The sequence below is a fragment of the Acartia tonsa genome, chromosome 11 (assembly GCF_053477335.1).
Source record: "Acartia tonsa isolate MP-2025a chromosome 11, ASM5347733v1, whole genome shotgun sequence".
In the NCBI taxonomy this organism is placed as follows: domain Eukaryota; kingdom Metazoa; phylum Arthropoda; class Copepoda; order Calanoida; family Acartiidae; genus Acartia; species Acartia tonsa.
In genome coordinates, this window is record NC_137270.1 from 1147180 (window position 1) to 1173657 (window position 26478).

At 31.6% G+C, this 26478-nt stretch overlaps 1 protein-coding gene across 3 annotated transcripts in view; it reads right to left on the reverse strand.

Annotated features, from left to right (window-relative positions):
* LOC145331363 (troponin C-like) overlaps window positions 1-25949 on the reverse strand; it is a 33126-nt gene extending 7177 nt beyond the window's left edge. For all 3 annotated transcript variants that reach the window (XM_080175983.1, XM_080175985.1, XM_080175984.1), the window contains exons 1-4: window positions 25907-25949; window positions 25280-25432; window positions 24463-24575; window positions 2744-2843 (exon numbers count right to left, since the gene is read on the reverse strand). In XM_080175983.1, the coding sequence (XP_080032109.1) occupies window positions 2744-2843; window positions 24463-24575; window positions 25280-25327 (261 nt within the window). In that variant the 5' untranslated portion in view covers window positions 25328-25432; window positions 25907-25949. The remainder of the gene's footprint in view (window positions 1-2743; window positions 2844-24462; window positions 24576-25279; window positions 25433-25906) is intronic.
* Window positions 25950-26478: the final 529 nt, after the last annotated feature.

Here is a 26478-nt window from a genome sequence, read left to right on the forward strand (position 1 = left end):
AAACTCAACTTTATGAACCAACTCATCAAAATTCACTAAAACTCTCCTACAACAACGAATAAGAAAACTTTATTTCAAAACTTTGGGGACTAGTGTAATAAACATCCCAATGTCCCCTCCCTCCCTGTGTCTTGTCTCTTTTACAGCACAACAATTGATACCTTGTTTGTTTTTAAATATACTACACATTGAAAAACATCTTTACTTTTTTGTTGCGCAGGTGCTCTAGACCTGTGTTTTGTCCAGAGAGAGAAATGGGACATTGGGCTGTTTATTGTGCTAGTCCCCAAAGTTTTATTATAACGTCTTCTTACTCGGTTGAGTGTTAAACATTAAAACACTAGTTTTAATTTACAGAAGGGGTAATTTTGTGTAACATCATTGGGGAAGTACATAAACTATCGGCCATTGTCTTATCCCTTTAGATCCTTGGGTTATTAGACGAACCATTGAGAACTGCTAAGAAAATATACTAAAGTTTTCTTCAAATTGTTCAAATTCAATGAGACATTCAATGATATTTTTACAGTGAATTATAGATGATACCTGCTATAAGTTTTGAGTTTAATCATTGATTCTTAATTACATAAAGTTTTAATGTTTTATTTTCATTATGAATACACTGATTTAGATTAGTAATCGAAAGAAAATATAATTTTTAGTTCAGTTGTATATTTATAAAAATATTATTTTTCAAATAAAAATCTTTATTGTTCTTGTTATACAACTGCGCGTTTAGCTTTATTTATTATTTGTTTGTTATATAAAATCAAGGGTCTTTGTATTCAAAAGGGTATGGGAGGGCATAAAATAGCCTAAAACCAAACCGTTACCTTTATATTTTAATGGCTTTATGTAATAGAATAATGTTTTTGAAATTCTATAAATTTTCAGTATAATTTTACAACTGTATAAAATTCTAAATTTTATTTAGAGATTTGACATGAAAGATCTGTAACAAAAACAATTTCAAAACAAATATTTAAATAAGAAAAATATAAACACTGCCTTAGGAAGGGGAATCAAAACAAAACTTTTTTGCTAGGGATTAGGTTAATCTTTTTATATGTTAAATTTATATCTAAATTTAAAAGTTAAAATAATCTAATTTTTAGTTTTAGAAACCTGTGTTGCAAAAAAAAACTATATTTTCACATGCATGATTAGGAAACAGCTCTAATGGAACTATACAGTCAAACGCCTGTGTTATGTCAGAAAAAATGGAATTTGTCTTAAATAGAGTTATTTTTTCAATCCTATTATATAGAGTAGTTAGGTTTTTTTTGCTTGTAGCTTAAGATTTTGATAAATACTGAACAGATTGAGTTCTCTAATTCATATAGTTCCCTGAATGGTTTTTAGCTATTTAATTTTAAAATCTAAGTTTGGTTTTAGGCTATTTTTAATAGCTATTTTTTAATGTATATAAATATTACCTGAACATTTTTAAAAGCGAAGCTTTTCTATAATTAGGGTCGGTCCGTCCGTCCGTCCGTCCGTACGTCCGTCCGTCCGTCCGTCCGAGATAGATAGCTTTTATTCGTTAATTTAGGCATGTTAAAATTGTCCTATCGATTTCAAACTTTGCATGATGATTCCTGTAGTAGTTAGGTACGATTTAGAAAGCGTAGCAACTCTATAATCATACCAGAATGTCCGTACGTCCATTTTAAACATGTTGATTTTTTAAATTTTTTAACAGCTAATTTTTATTTTATCTAATTATCCGTTTGATCTGATTTTTGGTATATTGATTCCTGGGACAACAAAGAACAATATTTTAAGCGAAGCAACTCTATAATCAAATCCTAAAAATGTAAGTATGTCCATAAACTCAATAAACATTATCCTGTATCAAGAAGTTTTTCAACAAATTTTCTTACTCTTATACTTTTATATTCTGATAATTCAGTTTAGACACTATACAAGTGTTAATGTCCGTTTGTCCTAACGTTTCAGTGCTTCGCTTTTATGGATGTTGTCATCCTTGTTTATCAAATTATTTAATGCAAAATTAAATAAGAAAAGTATAAATTTAATTTCTTATCTAACAAATAGGAAATCTGAATGTATACATATAAAGACGGCTATGCTAAGAATTTAGAACGGATTTTTATGGCTATCCGTTCATAGGACATTTCCCCTTCCTTAAGATAGTGCAGATTTTTTGTTAGTTTATTTTTAACATTCTTCACAACTAGCTTCTAGACTTGCTTAGGACTCTTCATTAAAAATGGTAAGAAGGTTACAGAAAATAGTCTAAAACCACCTAAAGGCTTAAATCTATAAATAAAAAAGTCTAAAAATATATTAACACATTTGTGAAGCTTTCCTTAAATGGAGAACTCAATCAGTTAAGCAGTTATTGAAATCTTGAGTTTCAAACAAAAAGATGCGAAAAGATATGTTTGAAATAAAAATGCTATATTTTTGTTAAATAATGTGGTTTTTAAATTTTGGAATTTAGTAATCAAATTCCATTTAACTTATATAAAGATGAGTTGTAAATGAAACCTTAAAACTTAATAATATTATTATTAATAATCCATTTTGTCCGAGGAATTAATATTCCAAAAATGAAAAGCCGAGATACGAACCTATCACCACAACACGTGTATCTTTTTTTGACCCACTGTTATTTGAGTCTAGGAGAAAAGCTTCTCGTTAATGTAACACCAAGTTAGTATGTCCTGCGTGAACTGTGGTTCTCGACTAGTCCAGTAGATTATGAATAATTGTATTCCTGAGCAAATTCTGGGAACTCGATGGCACCGGAACCATCCTCATCAATTTCCTCAATCAACTCCTCCAGCTCCTCTGCGGTGGGACGGAAACCCATGGCCCTTAAAATATAATCATTATTAAAATCAAGGATCTAAAGGGATAAGACAATGATCTCAAAATTTATAAATTAATGTACATATCAAAGGTTGAAACTCGAAATTATCCCTACTTTGGATTACAATTAGTTTGGACACTCAACTTAATGATCCAATCAATGAAAATTAAATTTAAGTTCACAAAGTTAGTTAGCAAACGAGTTATCAAAAAACATTATGAAACATAAAACAGCCATATGTCCCCACCTTTTACATTATCTTATTGTAATCTAAATAACGACATTTCGATAATATGTAATTCATGTCAAATTTTAAGTAATGCTTGTAATCGAAATGAATTTAATGCAATACGTTTTTCAATGATAATCATTAGATTTTGGTTATAAAATTCAACAAAAAGTTATTAAAATTTTAAAAATAAAGGTAATAAGAATAATATTAGAATTTTCAGCTAGATTTAGATTTTACCCTGAGGACCTGAAAAAATATTTAGGTCGAACAATTAGGATATTTATTCCCCAACAATTATCCACAAATATAGAGATAAGACATTAAAGAAATATTATTTCTTCAAATTTAAAGTTTTTAAATAAGAGATTATTACTTACTTATAAATCGTATATAGGGTTCTCTTGCTTCTAGGCCATTAACTTATTTCCATTAATTGGAAAAAATGGAGAGCTTACTATATTGATCCTACAGGGCGAGCGCTCTAACCCAGTGGGGACATATTTTCCAAGGCTTTTAAATCCTTTACTTAACCGAACTTAACCGTCAATAAGCATAAGAAAATTTGATATGAAAGAAATATTTTAATGCCACGAAAATCTAACGGTATATCCAACAGCCTGATTTTATAATAACATACCCGTTTTTGCAAGTTGTTAAACCTGCTAAATGGCCAAGGCATTCACTATAATCTGACTTTTAGCCTATAAATGTAGATTTTATGTTATAATATTCTTTTACGCTGGCTTAACAACTCTCATTGAATTTTGATTGGTTGGTTTATTAGGTTGAGTTTCCAACGTTTCAACCACTAATTGTACTCTACAGAAGTGGTATTTTGTGTATCATAATTAGGGATGTACATCAATTTATCCTCCATTTTCCTATCCCCTGTACCCCTGACAATTATCCTAAGAAAATATACTACACTAATGCTCATTACACATTTTATACATACTTCTTTAAACAATTCAAATAGTATATTCATCAGGGAGGGAGTGGTAATTACACTAGTCCCCAAAATTTGTTTTTCTTATTCGTTGGCTTAATAAATTTGGAGAATTTACTGAATTTTAATTGGTTGCCTCATTCAAATCGTTATTCAAACGTTTTATCCACTAATTATAATCTACAGAAGGGGTAATCTTGTGTATAATCATTGGCGATGTACATCAATTTATGGACATTGTGCGAACTTTTTTTGAGAAAATAATATATAGGTTAGTAAAGTCCCACAGGGCAAGTGCCTTGTAGGATAAAGGATTATCTTTATAGTCTAAAAGAAAAAAGCTTAAAAGAATATAATCCTGATTTTAAATTTTATTAATATTTTTCAATTTTGTCGTATTTTATCCCATAGTGTAAGTCATGTCATGCATTAGTCCCAAAGTTTAGTAATAACGTTTTCTTATTCGTTGACTTTGGGGACATTTGAGTTTAATGAGTTTGATTGGCTTGTTCATTAAGTTGAGTTTACAAACGTTCCTATTACTAATTTTAATCTACAGAAGGGATAATTTTGTATATCATCATTTTATCGACTACTGTCTTATCCCTTTATATCCCTGAAGTGATGGGGTGTATACAAGTAGAACAATGCCAAGAATTTTAATGTTTCAAATCAATTTTCCATGGTAATGAGATCTTATATATCCCCCTCTCCTACTAGTTTCATTATATTAGATTATCCTCCTTTCTAATAAAACAATCCTCTTAATAAAGTAACAGGATGTTTGTATGTCTGTACTAAAGGATCTCGCTAACCGCTAAAGCTACATGGTTCTCGTTTACAAAGTAGCTTCTCATAGGTCCTTAAAAAGTTTATAACAATTTTGGGGGAGGGCACCACCACCCTTCAAAGAGAAATCGCCCCTAAAAAACAACCCATCCCCCCAAATATATTTTTAACTAAAATAAAAATTCTACCGCCAAAACTTTTTATACAACTTCCCCCTCATCAAGTGCCCATAGAGCCCTCTTTAGGCGTAGCAGCTAGTAAGATATATTTTAACCTAATCTTTTATCAATAACAAGAGGAGGAGAGTGGAGATCAACCCCTAAACCATAAAATGTATTCTTGAAATTCCACAAGGGGAGGGGAAGATTTTTTTAGAAGCAATAACAGAGGAAGGAGCTAGCAACCCCAAAAATAGATTAAAACCTTTTTTTAAAAGTGAAAGCAAGCATGATTATGTCCATAGACAACAGAACTACATCCAGCTATCAATAACTTTAATAAAGGTAAAAAATAAAAATGAAGAAAGTGATTTTTTTAAAAATAATAAATGAAAAAATGCCTAGTTTTAAAAGCAGTACAAAACATTTAAAAAACATTTTGAAGGCATGCGTTTCATTCTTTTACAGACACATCTTCGGGATCAATACAGAAATACTAAAAGATATATGTTATTTAAAGCAAAGCTGTTTATAGTGCCTATACAAAAAATCACATCATACAATACAAATGACCAATGATGGGCAAGGACGAAGCCCAATTGTACCACTTTTGATTCCTGTGACATCATATAAATGAGGGATTCTCCACCTCTTTATTAGGGGTTTTATTTCCCACTTCTCCTCTCATTTTATGACGTCACAGGAAACAAAAGTGGTACAGATTGGGCTTTGTCATAGGCAAGTACATATTTCACCATATTGGTCAAAATGTATTCTTGCATATTGCGATAACTTTTTTTTATTTTCATTAGATTAGCTTATGTGGCTAGGGGACCGAGCGCACGCGGCTAGGCAGACTAGCGTTTGACGCTAGCAAAAGTTGTAAAATGTATTTTCATTCCGACATGATTCTATTTTAGTTTCAAGCGATACAGACATTTTAGTGTGAAACCTCAAACAATAAAGTTGTTTTTAACGCATAAATGATTGTTCTGTTAAGCTTAGATTCCCTTATTTTATTTGTTTGTCTTAATAGATGAAAAATAAGATTTTCAGTATCGATTCGAAACCGATTAATATCCGATGGATTAGAACCGGTTGTGAGCCATACTGAAAAATTATGTGTAAAATCGTATAACAAAAAATTTTCCATGAATATTAAAATAGAAACCATAAATTCAATACCAGTGTTACCCTTCGGGGCTTACAAACTTGGTTTTCATCATATATTTTTTTTTCTTTTTAATATGCGGAAAGCTAGCTATGAATAATACGATGCTATAATAGTTATTTCTCGCATCGTATTATAAACAGCTTTCCGCAAATATAGAATGTACAACTATAAGATTAAAACCTGTTTCTTTAGCCCCGAGGTGCCGAAGGCATGGGCTAAAAAAACTAGTTTTATTTTTCTGATTGTACTTTTTTATATTCGTAGAAAGCTGGATATAATACGATGCTAGACATATTTTTTTCGTATGGATGAGAACCGGTTCTTATCCACCGGATTCGAATGAATACGAGAAAATAGCATTCTTATATTTTTGTGTTATGAATGTTTTCGTCCTACATTTTATTTTGTGCTGGCGAGACACTCTGAGATGCTCTACATTTCACACTTTTTATGATTTTACAACAAAAATTTCATGGCATTTTTCAGTGAATAGACAATGGCTGATAAATTAATTACATACCCAATACACAAAATTAACCCCTCTGGACACGTTTGGACACTGAATTTAATTTTAACCAACCAATCAATATTCAATAAAGTCCCAATGCATAAGAAAATGTTACAATAAAACTGTAGGGACTAGTGTAATAAACAGCTCAATGTCCCCTTCATCCCCGGACAATTTTTCTTCAGCTCAAAGTCGACCAATAATACACTGTTAACAATTGCCGATGAATTGATGTTCATCACCAATGATGATACACAAGATTACCCATTCGGTAGATTATAATGAGTGGTTGAAACATTTGGACACTTTCCTAAATGAACCAACCAATCTAAATTCAATGAAAAGTACCTTTCTAAGGTTTGTAAGGCATCGAATAAGAAAACGTTATCATAAAACATTGAGGACTAGTGTAATAAACAGGCCAGTGTCCCATCCCTCCCTGATATAAATTCCATGAACATACTTGATGTCTCACAATATTATTTTATTTCTCAGTGATTAAATAACTTTATGTTGTCGTTTATTTAGTTTTAAATATCTCTCTCAGACGCAATTAATTTACAACAGTTTGACTTGAGCATGGCGTTTGATATGACTTGCAGTTCAATATTATATTTTTTTTTTCTTCTTAAAAGCGAAGCTTTTCTATAGTTATGGAACGGTTAGCTTGTTTAGTTTATTTAGACATGTTGTGCTATCGATGGCAAACTTTGCATGATGATTTCTTTAACAATTAGGTACGATATAAGAAGCGTAGCAACTCTATATTCATTACCAGAAAGTCTGTCCATTTAAACGTTAAATGTTAGTCATGTAAGAATTTATTATTGAACTGTAAATTTTATCATTATAATTAACAGAACTGCTAATTTAGTTTATTCTTATTGAAGGTATACATCAGTTTATCATAAATTGTCTTGTCCTTTAAGATCCCTAAGTACATCATAAATATTGAAACTTATAGTTACATCTACTCTACAACTAACTTTGTATTTATGTCCCTAAGAGAAAAATTGAATTGAGTAATATTTAAGAAAAATGGCTGATTTTTTTTATTTTCAAGAATCGGTATTTCATAACTTACTTTGTCTATCGCTTGATTTCAATTTTATATTCGTGGAAAATTGTCAGTATTAAACTGCTATTCATGATTTTTGGGTACGGCTGAGGACCGGTTTTAACCCAGCGGATATTGATCGGCTTAGAAGCCATACTGGAAAAATGATTCTAAATTTATGTGTTTCTTGTCTTGTATAAAATAGCTAAACTTTATAAAATGTATAAATTTTGTCCTAGGATTAAAATTTGTAAAATAATTAAATGCAGTTTTGTTAGTTAAATAAAACTTACAAACAAAAATACAGGGTGGCAAACAATATCTATAATAGGGGGGGGGGGGGGCCCGGGGGGGGGTCGATTAAAAGTAGATTTAGGAGAAATTGATGAATAACATTATATTTCAATCAGAAATGCTGGTGATAATGTGACAAAAAATGCATTTATTCTATTAAATCAAGTAGTAAGTTTCTGTTGTCTGAAAGATTTCACTATCCGCTGAACCAATATGGTCCTTCTTTACAGTGAAGTTAAACGACCATGAAATTTTTTATCTTATGGGGGGAAATCTCCACCATCCGAATAAAGAATGACCCCCCCCATTATTTTTCCTTTTTATTCTTTAAGGAGGTACATCCCCTTGAAAGAATAATTAATGTTGGACGGCCTGTACAATTTGAACCTGTGTCAGTGTGTATATATTTAGTGCCAGGGAGGGAGGGGGGCATTGGGGTGTTTCTTACTCTGGACTTTTAATCAATTTTTATTGGTTGATTAAATAAGTTAGATGTCCCAACATTTCAACCACTAATTGTAATCTACAGAAGGGGCAGTTTTGTGTATTACCATTAGGGATGAAAATGAATTTAACGGCCATTGTCTTAGCTTTTTAGATATCATCCCTGATATTTAGTGCACTAAATTTGAACTGCGCCAATTATGTGTAGAAATGAGGTGTGCACCCAAGGAGAGGTAAAGACAGGGATATAAAGGGATAAGACAATGGCCGATATATACATGTCTTCCCCAATGTTGATACACAAAATTTCCCCTTTTGTAGATTACAATTAATGGTTGACAGGTTTAGAAAATCAACTTAATGAACCAACCAATCAAAATTCGAATTAGAAAACGCTAGTATAAAACTTTGGGGACTAGTATAATAAAGAGCCCAATGTCCTCTCCTCCCTGAGGTAAAGACCTTAAAACATAAATAAAGATAATTTGGTAATTTTACGTAGACTGAAAATGGACGACAAACATGTTTTTTAAGGAAAAAACGCACTTTTGAGTATTTTAAGTTGGGATAAAATAGGTCCTGCAGAGTTGGGCCTTACTTGTTAAATTCAAAATTAAAGAGAGTGAGGATGATCATTATACAACTCAACAGCATACAACTAATGATATTGTCTGATGGGTTATTGTATACATAAAAGTATATTTTACTTTTACATTTTTGTCTAGTATCCCTATTTTAGCAGTTATTTGGAAGTCTTTATTTTCATATTTCTAAAGTCTAAAAACTTTTTATAATTATAATATATTTTTGTTAACAAACTTAGTTGGGAGGGTGTAATATTTATTACAAAATATGGACAAATTAGCCGAATTATTAAACATGATGAATTTGCACAAGGATGACAACATCCATATGTAGCGAAGCACAAAAAATTGTTTTTTTAAATGACAGGAAATTTAATTTTGATATCTATAACTGAAAAAAATTTGAAAATCGGACCATAAACACCAAAGATATGGAAAATTACGTGAAAACTTAAAAAAACCAAAACCTGCAAAAAGGTAGTCTGACCGTCATGGTTGTTTTCTTTAAACGACGGGAAATTTTATTTTGATATCTATGAACTGAAATAATTTTGAAAATCGGACCATAAACACCATAGATATGGAGAAAAATGTGAAAAATATAAAAATAGCCATTGATGTTTTATAGTTAATTGTGCTTCTTAATGATGGGAATGTTGTCAGAAAATTTCACCATTCTATCTTTTATAGGAGCTGAGTAAATCTCATTTCCCCCATAGCGTTATGGACTGACGGACAAAGTGAATTATAGAGTATCTTCGCTACTAAAAACATGCAAAAAAGGGCCTTACTGAAATAGTCTATATAAAACATAGCTGGTTATGTTCTTATGACAACAATTTTTAACTCAATCAAGAATCATTTCTAGCAAAACATACTTCACATAATTGAGAATGAAATGGATGTTTTTTTTTAAATTAATATTACAATATTTAAGGTCCGTTCTCATGTGCACTGTTCCTGTATAGTAGATTTACACATATACTGGATGATCATATAAAAAACAAATTCTTAACATTAGAAAAATATAGAATACAAATTGAAGACTTTTTTATCTTTATATAAATAGCAGGATCTGTGTATGTACCAAAGGATCTCGCAAACCCCTGAACCTATATATTTATCTTTTGCAGTATAGCTTCTCCTAAGTCATAGTATGCCTCATAGCTATTTAGGGGGAGGGTTTTCAAAATTCTATCTGGTTACATTTTTCTTGGAAGCTTGTATTGGTGACAATTTGTTTTAATTAAACCTTAATTAATTTATTTTTAAAATAGAACACTTCAGATATGACACCCTGTATGAATACTTTTCTGTATATATATATTAAAAAGAACAAAATGACAACAGGATTTTTGTATCCTTCAGTTACATGTGAAACAAATTGCATAGGAATCTGCTAAATTTAACATACAAACCAGGGAGGGAGGGGACATTGGGCTGCTTATTACACTAGTCCCCAAAGTGTAATAACGTTTTCTTGATTCGATGGGTTAACAACAATGGGGAAATTAATTGAATTTTGATTGGTTGGTTCATTTAGTTGAGTGTCCAAAAGTTTCAAAAACTAATTGTAATCTACAGAAGGTGCGATTTTGAGTATCATCATTGGAGATGAACATCAATTTATCAGTCATTGTCTTATCCCTTCAGATCCCTGAATACTAACACATGCAGCTGAGCAAAATTTCATTTTCATTAACATTATATTTATAGATTAGCAACTACGCCCCTTCGGGCCTCTACTGGAACTTAGACAGACGGAAGGACAGACATACGGATATACAAACGACGCGCCGTAGTTTGTTTAGTTCGATCAATTAGATGATTTAAAACAACAAAACCATTCATACTACTGTAGTTAAAGTTAGAGTTTTTTTTGCTAAATTCAGTTCATTTTGCTTTTAATACTGTACATTATATTTAGGGAAAAATTAGCTTTAAAGAAAGAAAGAAATACTAAAGAGCAACATATAGAATTTAAGTTAATTTCTAAAACTATGTTAAAGATGATTTGTCTAGTGAAATTTGAGATGTAGCAACTATATAAAATGTAGACAGTTCAAATAGAGGTTAATTTCACAACAATTTTTTTTACTTATGCTCTTTATGTAAAAAGTAGTGTCTTTGACCCTAGCCTCAAAGAACTAAGCTCCAAGATGTATGGGTGTTCCCTCCCCCATATATGTTTATGTTTTATATTATATATCTATAATACAAAGTAGAATTATGTCTGTCCATCCGTCTGTCTGAACCTTAAGATCTCGGTAACCACTGAACCCATCGGATTCTACTCTCCAGGGAATATACCTACTGGTCCTGTGGTGGTTTTAGGCTATTTTCTTGGGGGGTGGGACACCCCCAACCCCACCAAAAACAACCCCCATCCCCATTTTTGCTAATCTTAACAGAGATTGAAAAAAAATCATTTAGGTGACCCCAGAGGCCTCTAGGGGCGTAGCTGCTAGTGTAGATATATATTATATTGTTAAAAATTATAATTGGAATAAATATAAAGTTATACTTAGAATATTTTCTGTTTTTCAGATAATGATATTTTTCATATTTCTGTTGTAAAAGGCAATAATATATTTAACAAGGAATACTACAACCATAAGCAGGAAATATAGATATTATGAAATCAAGAAATGCTGATTAAACAGACAAAAGTATTTTATACTAGTTATTTATCGTATCGTATTATAGACAGCTTTCCGCGGATAAAAAAATTTTCCAATGATAAGATTAAATTCAGTTTTGTTAGGTCAAAGATGCCGGAGGCACGGGCTAACAAAACTGGATTAATATTATGATTGTACATTGTGATTTTTGTAAAAATTTGATATAATACAAAATTATACATTATTTTTCAGTGTGGCTGAGAAACGTTTCTTATACACTGGACATTAATCTTAACACATAAAATCAGCTGTCTACCTACAGAAATAACTAAACAGTAAATTTTATTTAACTGAATGACTGACAGACAGATAGAGTCAAAGAGTAGCTTCGCCACTAAAAATAAATTTGTGGAATATTTTAGAAAAATTGAGTTATTGTTTTATTGTCATTATTTTACTCCAGGGATCTAAAGGGATAAGACATTCACCGATAAATTGATATACATCCCATTCCCTAATGATGACACACAAAATTACCCCTTCTGTAGATTGAAATTAGTGGTTCAATCGTCTAGACACTTAACGTAACCCTTAACGGTTGGGGGGGGGGGGGCGTTGAACGCCCCCCCCCCCATCCGGTTTTTTCTATCTCATTTTCTGTGTGTGAAAGATAAAGAGCCCAAACTGCTTGACTTTTTAAGTATGGGTATGACACATAACTGAGAGTTGGAATTTTTTGAATATCTCCATCCTGGCGGGCACAGGATGCCACCAAACCTGGCAGGGTCATCCATGTAAAGAACAAAAATTTGTTTTTGACTTAAACAAAGCATTTTATCTTACCAAAATACTAAAATATCCTCTAGTAGTACATCCTCATATTAAATACAGGTGTTCAAGTCAATTTCAGGTTCCAGGTATGATCCTGCAGGTCCTGATCCTCCAGGTCTCCAGAAATCTTTAAAATGCTCCTGTGGCCGCAAATTTTGACTTAGAGACTTCAAATTTTAAACTTAAGCTTTTCTTACATGTCTACATAATGTATTAAAATTTCATAAAGATCCGCCGCCGTTTGTCCGCCGACCGCCGACTGCGGCGGCTGGCAGCTGCCAAGTACAGCTGCGGCCGCTGAAACTTATGTTTTGATATTTCAATTATAAAATTTTAATAAAAATAAACATTTTCTGCAAAAAAAAATTTATTCTAGCTTTAAAAATAAAAAAATTACAGCCGTTTGACATTTTTAAGTAAAAAAGGACCTAAAAACAAAGGTTGTTAAATAAAAGGGTGAAGGAAGCGGAAATTGACCTTGACTTACTTAAGGTCGGAAATTCACCATAACACAGGGGACTTGCACAAAAAATTTTAGCCCTCTAGCTCTAATAGGAACTGAGATAATGAGGGGGGGCGTTGAACGCCCCCCCCCCCCCCGACTGATAAAGGTGCGGCAAGGGGCCCGACTGTTAAGGGTTAATGAATCAATCAAAATAATCTTAGGTCCCCAAAAATTTTTAAGCCAAGGATCAAATAAATCTTATTATAAAACTTTGGGGACTTGTGTAATAAACATTACCTTGTCCCCTCATTCTCTGTGGATAATGGAGAAATATTTTTTAAAATTGAGTTATTGAATCATTATTTTGCTCTCTTTCTGAACATTTCTTGTTTCTTAATGACTTGGTCAAAATTTTCCTTTTTTTTCAGTGCAAAGCTTCTCTAAAACCCAACATCCTCATAATAAAGTAAAAAGATGAATTATTGATGACTCATGGGTCGTGGGAAGGTTTATAGCTATTTTGGGAGAGGCTACCAACAACCGACACAATCTTTCCCGATTTTGTATTAATTTTGAGGAACATGATTCCCAGTTACGTCATATAATTCTTTCCCGAAAAAGGGAAGGGGGGAAGAAAAAAAAAGATGGGAGAAAAAGGGGGTTTACCCCATCTCTTTTGAAGAGATTTTCTTCCCCCCTTCCCTTTTGCAGATTCTTTGATTCTATGATGATAAAAAATTGAATTCTCAGAAGTAGTTAAGCTACTAATTAATTTCTCTTTCTTGTTTTTTCAAGTCATCTAAATGGATGAAAAGCAGAGTTTGTTTCTTTGAGAAGTTTTTAGTTTTTTAAATTCATTATTTTCTCTTAGGAATCTAAAGGGATAAGACAATAGCCGATAGATTGATTTACATCCCAAATGACTTTACAGAAAATTATCCCTTCTATAGATAACAATTAGTATTTGAAACGTTTGAACTCTCAACTTAATGAACAAACCATTCAAAATTTAGTAAAAGTCCCCTAAATTGCTGAGAAAAATGTTTCATGAAACTTTGATGACTAGTATAATAAACAGCTCATTGTCTACTCATTGTCTACGCTAAAACAGTTCAATCTGAATTAGCAAAAAAATATTTTTTTTTCTTAAAAATAAATTCCTTTCAATTATTGGTTGAAACGTTTGGACACTCAAAATAATAAAACAATCAATTAAAATTCAATAAAAGTCTCCAAAGTTGAAAGACAAAAATAAAAAAATGTTATAATAAAACTATGGGGACTAGTTTAAAAAAAAACATCCCTCTCTATCTGAATTCAATTGCAAAAACAGTTCAATCTGAATAGGCGTTAAAATTCTTATTTTTCTGAAAAAATTAAATAAACTTAAAAATAAATTCCTAGCATAGAACACAATTATGTGAAGCTTTAATTGAAGAAAACAAAAAAGTTTTCATTTTTGTATGTTTAGAGCATTCCTTATTTGTGATCGGGGTGTCCAAATTTGGCAATGTGATTCATTCAACAAAATTCAATGGTTACAGAGATAAAGAAAGGACTATTGGCTGTTTATTACACTAGTCCCAAAAGTTTTATATTTACGTTTTCTTTTTTGTTAAGATTGGTTGGTTTATTAAGTTGAGTGTTCAATCGTTTTAACCACTTGTTGTATTCTATAGAAGGGGTAATTTTGTGTTTTATCATTAGGGATTTACATCAATTTGTCGGCCATTGTTTTATCCCTTTAGATCCATGCAGTGTTTGAAAGTTTCTTATAAACCATGTGAAATCCATATGAAGATTAGCATCTACATAGAACAATAAATTAAAATATAGTATCATTTAGAATATATTTTTATTTATCAGATTATAAAAATAGATGTTTTTTTTTAAATGACAGATTGACTTTAATTCGGCAACCCAATGTAACTAGGAGAGGGGGAGGAATCGAGAATGCAAGAATTTAAAATCTACTTGGAAACTAAAATTCTTGTGACAGCCAACTTTCATGTTATCAAGTGAAAAAATTCCTGAAAAGGGGGGGTGTTTCAAGAAAATTAGTATAATAGAGAAGGCAAAGAGGGATGTTAGAGGGGGGTGGGGAATGGGGAATGGAGAAACAAGCGGTCAACACAGGTCAGCTCCGCCTAACAGGGAGGTAGGGGACATTGGGCTGTTCATTACACTTGTTCCCAAAGTTTTATAATAACATTTTCTTATTAATTGGCCCAACGACTTTGAGGACTGTTTTGAATTTTGATTTGGTTCATTAAATTGAGTGTCCAAACCTTTTAATCACATATAATATACAGAAGGGATAATTTTATAAATCATCATTGGGGATTTATGTACATCAATTTATCGGCAATTGTCTTATCCCTTTAGATCCTTGGGTCAGCTCCGCCTAAACTAAGATCTCATTAACAATAAACGGAGAAGTGGATACTATAAAAGGGAAGAAGCTGCAGCAGTGGAGATAAGCCTTGGGGGATGACTTCTGCCGATTGGGAAGGCAATTTATAGAAGACTAAAGGGAAGTTTGCAGAAAATGACATGAATTAGAGGGGAGAAAAATTTTTAGAGAAAGTCTTCAAAAGTAGGCCTTGCTTTTGTTATCCGCAGAGATCTAAAGGGATAAGACATTGGCCGATAAATTGATGTACATCCCCAATGATGAAACACAAAACTACCATTTCTGTAGAATTCAATAATTGGTTGAATGTTTTGGACACTCAACTTAATGAATTAACCAAGTCCTCAATGTTGTTAAGCTAAAGTATATGAAAACGTGATTATAAATCTTTGGGGACTAGTGTAATAAACACCCCAATGTCCCCTCCCTCCCTGGTTATCCTACTTAGGTCGGGTTGCAAGAAACAAAATGACACTAACACACATACACATACACTTACACACACACACACACACTGATAATATAAATACAGACAGACAAACAGACACTCAATTAACACATGTCCAGAACCGGAAGTGCTAAATCTATATATATTTTCCCAGAAATCTACAGGAATAAGACAATGAACGATGAATTGATGTTCATCCCCAATAATGTTACATATAATTGCCCCTTATATATATTTCAATGAGTGGTTGAAACGATTGGACACTCAACTTAATGAACCAAGCAATCAAAATTTATTTAGTCCCCAAAGTAGTTAAGCAAACTGTTATAAACATAGCCCAATGTCCCCTCCCCCCAAAAATAGGGGAGATGGGTAAAAAGTAGAATCAAAAAAAGAAGGAGAAAAGTTATTTGACAGAAGAATTTATGGTGGCAAAAAATAACCTTTGCCTTTTATAAAAAAAATACTTAATTTCCTTAAAAAAAATCAAAAATTTATCTTTTAGATTATTTTTCTTGGATTTTTTTATTTATTTGTATAATTTAATGCAATTATAAAAGTAACATTTCAATAACTATTTAACTAATTAGGTTCTCCTTTTTAGGGAAGTTTTGACTAGGTCCTGTTGTGGTTTTAGACGATTTTATTTTTAGATTTAAGCTTTGGGATGGTTTAGGCTATTTTTCTGTCCCATATACATATATACTTTTGAATACAGGGTCTCATATATAGTTTATAAACTTTATTTGTTATGTTTAAGTATTTTTTTAAAATATCTTTTTATGAATTTTTTTTTATATTTTAAAATGCAAGGCTGTTGAAAAAAAATGCTTTTCCTCCTAAGCTCATAAACAGGGAGGGAAGGGACATTGGGCTGTTAATTACACTAGTCCCCAAAGTTTTTTAATAACTTTTTCTTAATTGTTGGCTTTACAACTTTGAGGACCTTTAATGAATTTTAATTAGTTGGTTTATTAAGTTGAGTGTCCGAACGTTTCAACCATTGGGGATCTACATCAATTTAGTAGACATTGTCTTATCCCTTTAAATCCCTGGCTCATAAAGCTTACAAACTGTACATTAAATAACTTTTAAGGCATCTTAATTGTTCTTTTTTGAACATTTTTCCTCAGCTAAATGTTGATAGTAAACAAACATTTTTTTTACTTTTTAAAATCTCTTTTTAAAATTTAAATACATACGTATATTTATGTTTTTTTTTCATGTTTACTTAAATTTATTTTATAATCCTAATTTCCACTAAGGTGCTTTTTTATACAAGAAGAGAGGAGATAATTACATTGGACTGTTTATTACACTAGTCCCTAAAGTCTTCTATATTCTATTCGTTGGCTTAACAACTTTGGGGACTTTTATTGAATTTTGATTGGTAGGTTCACTAATTTTATTATACAAAGGTTTCAACCACTAATTGTAATCTACAGAAGGGGTAATATTGTGTATCATCAGTAAGAATGTACTTCAATTTATCGGCCATTGTCTTATCCCTTTAGATCCCTGTTTTCTTATGTAATAACATGCAGAGGACCAATGTAAAGCTCTCATAAAATTTTGGTTTTATTTTGGTTCAGTTGTTTCTGTGATCTTATACAACTTTGTAATTTAGTATATAGGTTTTTTATTTACTTAAAGTTTAAGATTAAACAAAAAAAGAAAATCCATGATTTTTATCAGATTTAAATTAAAAATGGCGCGGTATTGCCTAATAAATATTTTAAAAGAGTTTTAACAGCGAAGATGTTCTACAATAACGGTTAGCTATACTCGTATATTTTATATATTATAATCATCCTATGTACTTCAAACCTTGTATGAAAATTCTTATAACAAAGAGGTATATATTATATTTCGTAGTAACTATAATCATTATAGGATAGCATACACCATAATTTGGTTCAAACTGCCGTTCTTTTATATTTAATCTTTATCACTATAATCTATAGAGTAAAAGATTATATTGGAAAGGGGTTAAATAACTGTATGTCCCCATCTCAAGGACCCTATGCTGAATTTCAATTGGGTCTTTGAAAATCAAACAATATCGCCAGGAATTTTAACACAGCCACATCGCTACAAAAGAGCAGAAATAATTTTCTATCAGAATAAAAGGTCTCCAACAGAGCGATCAAGTTAAATTGTTTGGTTATACATCTTTATTTATATTATCTATTTTAAAGACAATTATCATGTGATTTTTTTAATTATTTGCTAAGCTTCCCTCTATTGAATATTAGCATTCTTGTTTGTAAGAATCCAAACGAAACAAGTACAAATTGTACAGCTAATTTAGATTAAATAGGCCAGTGCACAAAATTAAATGTTTTAGCATTTTAGAGGATAAAAAATGCACTTTATTTCTTTGACTAATTTGCGCCATTTAATCTTTTATTTTATCGCAGAAATTTTTTTGTTTTTAAACACTTTTGACAAATTTAATTTAATCTTTAAAAATATCATCTTGAAACTTTCAAAGTCAATATATCAACCTTGCAACCTAATTATTGCCACCTAGAAGCCTCTAGGGGCAATTAATGTGAGATGACCTTCCCCAAAATGGTAAAAAACCTTCTCTGAACCTGACAGAAGTTTCACATTGGTTTAGCGGTTAGTCAGATCCTTCTTTACAGACAAAAAAGCTTACTACTTTATATAAATGGAATCCAAGCAGCTAAAAAATATATGCAACTACTGCAAATTGTTGGCTGAGTTAAACTTTCTTTATTTGTTTTTTCTTCTTTTTTATGCACACGTTTGAGGCACCTTTTTGGTCGGTGATTGTAGACATTTTTAACCAGGGAGGGAGGGAATATTGGTTTGTTTATTACACTAGTCCCCAAAGTTTTGTGATAACGTTTTCTTATTCGTTGGCTTAACAACTTTGGGGACTAATGTCGAATTTGATTAGTTGGTTCATTAAGTTGAGTGTTAAAACGTTTCAACCACCAATCATAATCTACAGAAGGGTTAATTTTGTGTATCATCATTTGGGATATACATGAATTTATCAGCCATTGTCTTATCCCTTTAGATCCCTGCATCTTTACCTGTAATTTTTATGTGAACGCACAAGAAACATTTTTTACCTCAAGATGCAATCCTTAAAACAACATTTTTCGTCGCACGGCTGCTCTTCAACTAGATTTACTGACATACATTTTTCATTAAGCTTTATACAATGCTCATAAAAAAAAACTTCGTACTGGCCTATCATTGGTCCATTAAAAAGTATACTGGCCGGCCATGGGTAATTTAGTCTGTGTATTGGCCCACCATTGGTCATTTTTATTGTGTCTAATATTGTGTAATTTAGTGTATGTTTGATTTAAAAGTAGCATTTAATTATTTAAATTTAACGTCACCTGTTTGGGTCTGTCCTAAGGATCTAAAGACAATGGACCGACATCCCCAATGTTAATACACAACTTTACCCATTTTGGATATTAAAATTAGTGGTTGCAACGCATGGGCACTCAGTTTGATAAACAAACCAAAAAAGTGTCCTCAAAGTTGTTAATTATAATATTTAATCTTTAGTATAATATTTTGGGGACTTGTGTGAAAAACAGCCCATTGTCCCATCTCTCTCTCTGATTTAATTATCTAATATTGTATAGTTTATTGTATTTTTGACCAAACAGTAGCATTTGATTCATAGCTTTTTTCCATCGTTAGTCAAATATACAATAAGGAAGTTCAGTAGTAATTGAAATCTTAAGCTACAGACAAAATACCTTAATACTTTATACTATAGGATTTAACATCTAGACTTGTCTGTGCTTTCCAAACAGTATTCATTACAGTATTGTATTCATTTGTAAATATGACCTGGGCTAATGTGCAGGAAGGGGGGGGACATTGGGCTGTTTATTACACTAGTCCCCAAAATTTTATATGACCGTTTTATTATTCGTTCGTTGGCTCAACAACTTTGGGGACTTTTATTGAATTTGATTGGTTGGTTCATTTAGCTAAGAGTTCAAATATTTTAACCACTAATTGTAATTTACAGAAGGGGTAATTTTGTGTATCAATTTAGGGATGTACATCAATTTATCGACCATTGCCTTATCCCTTTAGATTCTTGGGCTAATATAACAAAAGAAAAAAAAGCTAATTAAATGAACAGAAAAAGCTTTCTCAGAGTGATGAACATATGGACCTCTAAATTTGCCAGGGATCAAAAGGGATAAGATAATGGCTGATAAATTGATGTGCATCCCCAATGATGATTAAAAAATTACCCCTCTGTAGATAACAATTAATAGTTGAAACGTTTGGACACTCAACTTAATGAATCAACCAAACAAATTGTTGAGCAAACTAATAAGAAAACTTTGGGGACTAGTGTAATAAACAGCCCAACGTTCCCTCCCTCCATGCTAAATACCTCCCTCCTACATTTCCTTGAACAGGTTTTTTCTGGTACATTAGGAGGTAAATGATATTATATTTAGTAGCCTAGCTACTTTGTAATTAGATAATATCCTTACGTCTTAATCGTAAATCTATTCAAGTTTTGTAATGGTTTCGTTTATTTGAAACCATTACATGGAGATTCCTATAACAAGAAGGTGCTCTATTAAAGAAACTTAAGCAAATAATCGATTTTTAAATTATCTAATAACTTGATTTATTAAATGGTGATTCCTGGTGAAATTAGGCTAAAAACGAATCAAGTCTTAAATGTCATTGAATTCATATCATATACTTATATAGGTATCCTAGATTCTAAGCAGTTTTACGGTACTGAATCGAAATTATTTTTTTTCAACATTGAATCATCTTTTCATTGTCAACATGTGTTCGTTTGTACTGATGTATAATTTGTTGAGCTTCGCTACTTATGGATATTTTTGCCCTTGTTATGTTCAAACAATATAGGCATTGTTTAGCAGGGAGGGAGGGGACATTGGGTTGTTTATTACACTAGTCCCCAAAGTCTTATAATAACGTTTTCTTATTAGTTGACTTAACAACTTTGGTGACTTATTGCATTTGATTGGTTGGTTTATTTAGTTGAGCATCCAAACATTTTAACTAGTAATTGTAGTATACAGAAGGGGTAATTTTTTGTATTTTCATTGGGGATGTACATAAATTTATTTGCTATTGTCTTATCCCTTTAGATCTATGATTGTTTAGTTTGTATTGCTTTGGTATTTTTTGTTTAAATGAATGAAAATTATTTTTTTGTGTTTTGTAATTATAGCTTTTTGTTTTGTTTTTGACATTATTATTAATTGTACAAACTGATATAATCCTTAGATAAAAGTAACAAGATGTTTGTACCGAAGGATCCCGCTAACTGTTGAACTAATATGTTCTCTTTTACAATGTAACTATTTTATTGGAGGGTACCACTAAACCATTCACCCAAGAGTAACCACCCATTTGAAGAAATCCTCTCGGGCCGGGTTAACAAAACTGGTTTCAATCATATAACTCTTCATTTTTATATATGCAGAAAGCTGTCTATAATATAATACGATAAATAACTATTCTTATTTGTTGTACATAAACTCTCAAACAATTAGAATTGAGAAGGCTTGAATAAAGCGAAATATATTTCCTACTAAGAAGTGTGTTCTTACTGTGTAGTTAGCTTTAGCCGCGCGTTTTTTGAGATATTCTTATTTCTAATTTAAACTTAGTACAACTTTTGTTTATGTTTTTTACATTTATTCTGAATTATGCTTCTATTAAAGCTGGATAACTAATGTTAGCTATTATTCTTGTCTAGTAGTATGTGTATACGGAAGGAGCAAAGTTAGGTGTATATTCACTTTCGTAAATGCATCGCAATCTTAATTCTATTTCATCATATTTTTTTTTTTTTAAACAGCCTGTTCCCTTAGGCTTTTACTACTACCATTAAAATAACCTCTATTCTTACAGCCATTTGTTTGTTTGCGTTAATTTTGGTTGCTTGTATGGACCCTGTCTATTGGTCAGTTTCTTGATCTAGTAAAAGGGAGGGGATTGAATAAAAGGGGTGGATAAGGGGTATCAATATTTAAGCCAGCTGATAGTATCATTTTATTTTTAAAAATATGGTGCAACATCCAAATAATAATTATCTTATGCTGATGATTGGGTGAGGATACAGATACACCGTTTCAGATACCCAGTAATAGACTTTAAAATTAAAAGACTATCAAATGCAGGGAGGGAGGGTACAATGCATGCACACTCCGAAGCTACCCCCAGACAAAAAGAAACTAGACATTCCTAATTGACACCTTAAACAACGGATACACCAGACACAAGCATTACAATAAATTGCTTTTTAGACAAAAAAAATCTTCTGAATGTTTGATTTTTTTAGATTTTAATCGGATGAAAACAATCTTATTATCCCTCCTACTCCCCCTTAAAAATATTTTTTTTTCAGGAATAGTGACCTTCCCCCTTGTTTGTTTTGCTTTCCGTACAGGGAGAATACTATTGGAAGCGCCCCTAGCATCAAGGGGCTCTGTTTTTTTTTAAGTTATGAGACAGAAAAATAGCCCAATACCATTTCAAGACTTTATCTAAAATGAAATAAACTAAACACATACAGAGAACATATCTTCTTTGAAAAAGCTTGTTTAAAAAGTAGAACCCTATCAAATCAATAGTTATTTAAATATTAAGCTTCAGATAAAAAAATACTACTTTACATAATAGAATATGCGCCTTTAACTCAAATATCTAAGAACTTTATATAAAAACTTTTTCTTATTTTCTTCTAAAAAGTAAAGTAAATGTTTAAAGACTAAAAGAAGACAATTCGAGGAATTTAAAAAAATAAGCATTGCTAAGAAGCCAAGTAAAAATTAAACATTAACCTACATTTAGCATTATACTAGAATTTCAAGAATAATTATGTTCATAGCAGGATGACTAGATAGAACAAAAAAGTGCAACTTTTTATTGTTGTTAATTGCAAAGTTACTGTATAAGTCTAAATGTGGGTTCGTCTGTCCGTCCAATTTTTGGGGAAACATGATTTTCTATGATGGATGGCTGACGTTTTATTTAAGATTCCCTTTACAATGTTTAACTCACTTCTATTTAAAAACGGTGAGGTTGAAACGTTTAGACACTCAACTAATAAACCAACCAATCAAAATTCAATAAAAGTCACCAAAGTTGTAGAGCCAACGAATAAGAAATACTTTGGCGCTTGGTGTAATAAACAGCCCATTGTTCCCTGCCCTTTTTTAATGAAAAGTTTATACATAAACGTTGTAAAGGTTAATTTATATTGGCATAAAAAAAAAGTAAATTAGCTGGAGTTCATAAGTTGAAAGTCAGAGAGAGAGAGGGGGGACATTGGACTGTTTAATACACTAGTCCCCAATAAATTTATTATAACTTTGGCTTAACAACCTTAGCTACTTTTATTGAATTTTGATTAGTTGTAAAATTAAAATAAGTGTCCAAACCAATAGTTGTAATCTTTAGAAGGAGTTATTTTGTGTTTAATAATTAGAGATGTACATCAATTTATCGACCATTATCTTATCCCTTTAGATTCTTGGCTGAAAGGTATACATTTCAGATTGTTAGGGGTATTCCGTATTTTTTGTCCAAGTCATTGTAAAAAAAAGTCATTAAGTTGAATGTCTTTATAATTTGTTAGGAGCAACTTTAACTAAATTTTGAAAGTGAAGCTTTTCTATTTTAAACAGCTTAGAATTGTCCTATCGATTATAAATTTACATGTTGATTCCTAAAACGGTTTTTTATGTAAAATAATTATCCTATTCATCTGATCTTTGGAACACTAATTCCTATTACAACAAGGTACCATGCAATAAGCAAAGAATCACTATAATCAAGTCCTAAAATGTGAGTATGTCCTTAAACAGTACCCTTTATCTTGTATAGACTTTATGATAGATTTAATGTTAGTTTGTCCTACCTTTTCAGTGCTCACTTTTAAGGATTTTGTCATCCATGTTTTTTTTTACCTAAGTTTTTATCTTTCCAGCATTTAGTTGGATAATTCGTCACGTAGTCGAACTATTTGGATAAAAAAGCTAGAAATATTTTACCGCGTTTTTTGTTATTTTTCTTACACAATTTGTAATGGTGCTTTTTAATTTAACAAAGAATAAAAATGTATGTATAAATATTAGAGTAAATCAAGAGAGGGGGAAGTAGTTGAATAACTGTAAGTCCCCACCCTAAGGACCCTGTGCCGACTTTCATTTGGGCCTTGGAAAATCAACCAATAGCGTCAGTAATATTAACACAGCCAAGTCGTTACAAAAGTGCAAAAAGCAATTTGTCAGTAGACGAAAAAGGTCAAACAATAATAAAATAATAACTAAATAACAAAAAAAACACAAAGCCCTTCATGGTCGTACCCATAGCATTGAGCTAACCTATCCAACATATAATAAACCTTAATTAACCCAACCTAACCAAATATAGTATAATTTTTCCAGTATTGCTTCGAAACTGATTAATATCCGCTGGATTAGAACCTGTTCTCAGCCATACAGTAAAAAAATATTTATAGCATCGTTTTACAGACAATTTTCCACGAATATAATAATCAAAATCAATACCATTTTTGTTAGCTTGGGTCTTAAGCCCCTCGGGGCTAACAAAACTCGTTTTAATCTCATAGTTTTATATTTTCATATCCGCGGAAATCTGCTTGCTTACCTCATAACCTCATCAATTTCTTCAGCTAGGAGGTAATCTTGCTTTTTCGTGTCGAAAAGTTGGAAGCACCCGAACAGGACCTTGATGTCATCTACTTCCAAACAGGTCTGCTCCTAAATAAATTAGTGGTTGAAACGTTTGAACACTCAACTAAATTAACCAACCAATCAAAATTCAATTAAATTCCCCAAACAGGTCTGCTCCTTGAGCAAGTATTTAGTTGCAGGTATCTAAAGGGATAAGACAATGGCCGATAAATTGATGTACATCCACTATGATAATGCACAAAATTACCCCTTACATTAGTGGTTGGAACATTTGAACAGTCAACTTTAAAAAACAACCAATCGAAATTTCTAAGGTTGTTAAGTCAAGGAATAAGAAAATGTTATCAAAAAACTTGTTGGGACTAGTGTAATAAACATCCCTTTGACCTGGTACAGCCCTCAAACCATTGAGTTTGGAACCTCGCACCATTTTTAAAAGTATTGTATTAGTATAAGTTAAAGTTAGTTTAATTGAAGAAAAAACAGTAAAGTTAGAGCTATTTATAGTGCATATAAAAAGACGTCAAAAAATACATATGACCTATGATAGGCCAATATACAGACTAAATTACCAACGACAGGCCAGTAGACATTTTATTGACCAATGGTAGGACAGAATGACATCATTTTTATAGGCACTATAAAAAGCTTCAATATGCCACCAATATTTCTTTAAAATTTTGAAGATCCTTAAAGATTTAAATTTTAAAAATAAGTTTTATAAATAATTGAAGTACCTTAACTTGCAGAGCTGCTTTTCTTCAACTAACCTGGATTTCTTCAAAGTCAATTCCTGCCCAGGGGTCGGGTTTAGCCATTTTGTTTTGTTTTGTGTGTGTGTGGTAGGTAGAGAGGGTCTGGAATACGCGGGAACAGCCAAAGGTGGCCTTCTAAAACCGGTTTCTAGCTTCTAATCCAGTGCCCTAAATGGAGGATAAATATATATAGAGAGATGACATGATTCTCTATAAAATAGGTAATGAATATTAAGGTCTTTTGCATCACTTATCCTAAGCCTTACAAAACCAAACATTATCAAGTTTACCCTCAGAATTTAAGCAGCTTTAAACCAGGTACAGCCACCTAATGTCATCAACATTTTAGCTACTTGAACCCCTACTCATTCTAACCCAAAGCCCAATAATAGTTGAGTTTGGTAGATGTTATTATTGTCATGTATCTAAAGGGATAAGACAATGGAAGATAAATTGATGTACTGTACATCCCCAATGATTATACACAAAATTACCCCTTCTGTAGATTATAAACAGAGTTTAAAAGATTAAACACATGACTTAATAAACCTCCAATCCTAATTCAATGAAAGTCCCTAAAGTAAAATGAGAAACATTACTATAAAATTTTAGGCCCTCCCTCCCTGTAATATTGTTACCTACCTTATTTGGGACTGGACCATAAAGACACACGAGTACAAACTATTTCAAGATTTATGATAATTATTTTTGTTTCAATAAAAACTTTTCAAATATATTTTTACTAGCGGCGGTGCCCCTAGCATCTCGGTTTTTTTCATATTCAAAGGGATATGGAAGGACAGAAGAATAATCTGAATCCATTTCCAGACTTTATAAAAAATAAAATAGCCTAAAACTATATCAGGACCTATTAGAAACTTCACTGTGAAGGAGAACCATATCGGTTCATGAGATCCAACGCTACAGACAATAAACCTCCAATTAAACAAGAAAGAAAATAACCATAAAAGTCAAGCTAAACAGATCAGACTAGTAAGTGAGACTAAAGTGCTTTGTTATATTTGTTAATGTTCGTTTTTCCTTCTTTCTGATTTTAGAGCATTGTTTTTTTAATAATTGTCATCCTTGTTAAAGTTTTTCTTTTTATTTAAACAAGACAATGATAGTACACAGTAAAAAAGTCAATCATCGTCAGTTAGATAAGCTTTTGAGCGTGGCTGAGAGAAAAATGTGTATACGTACATTTTAATATA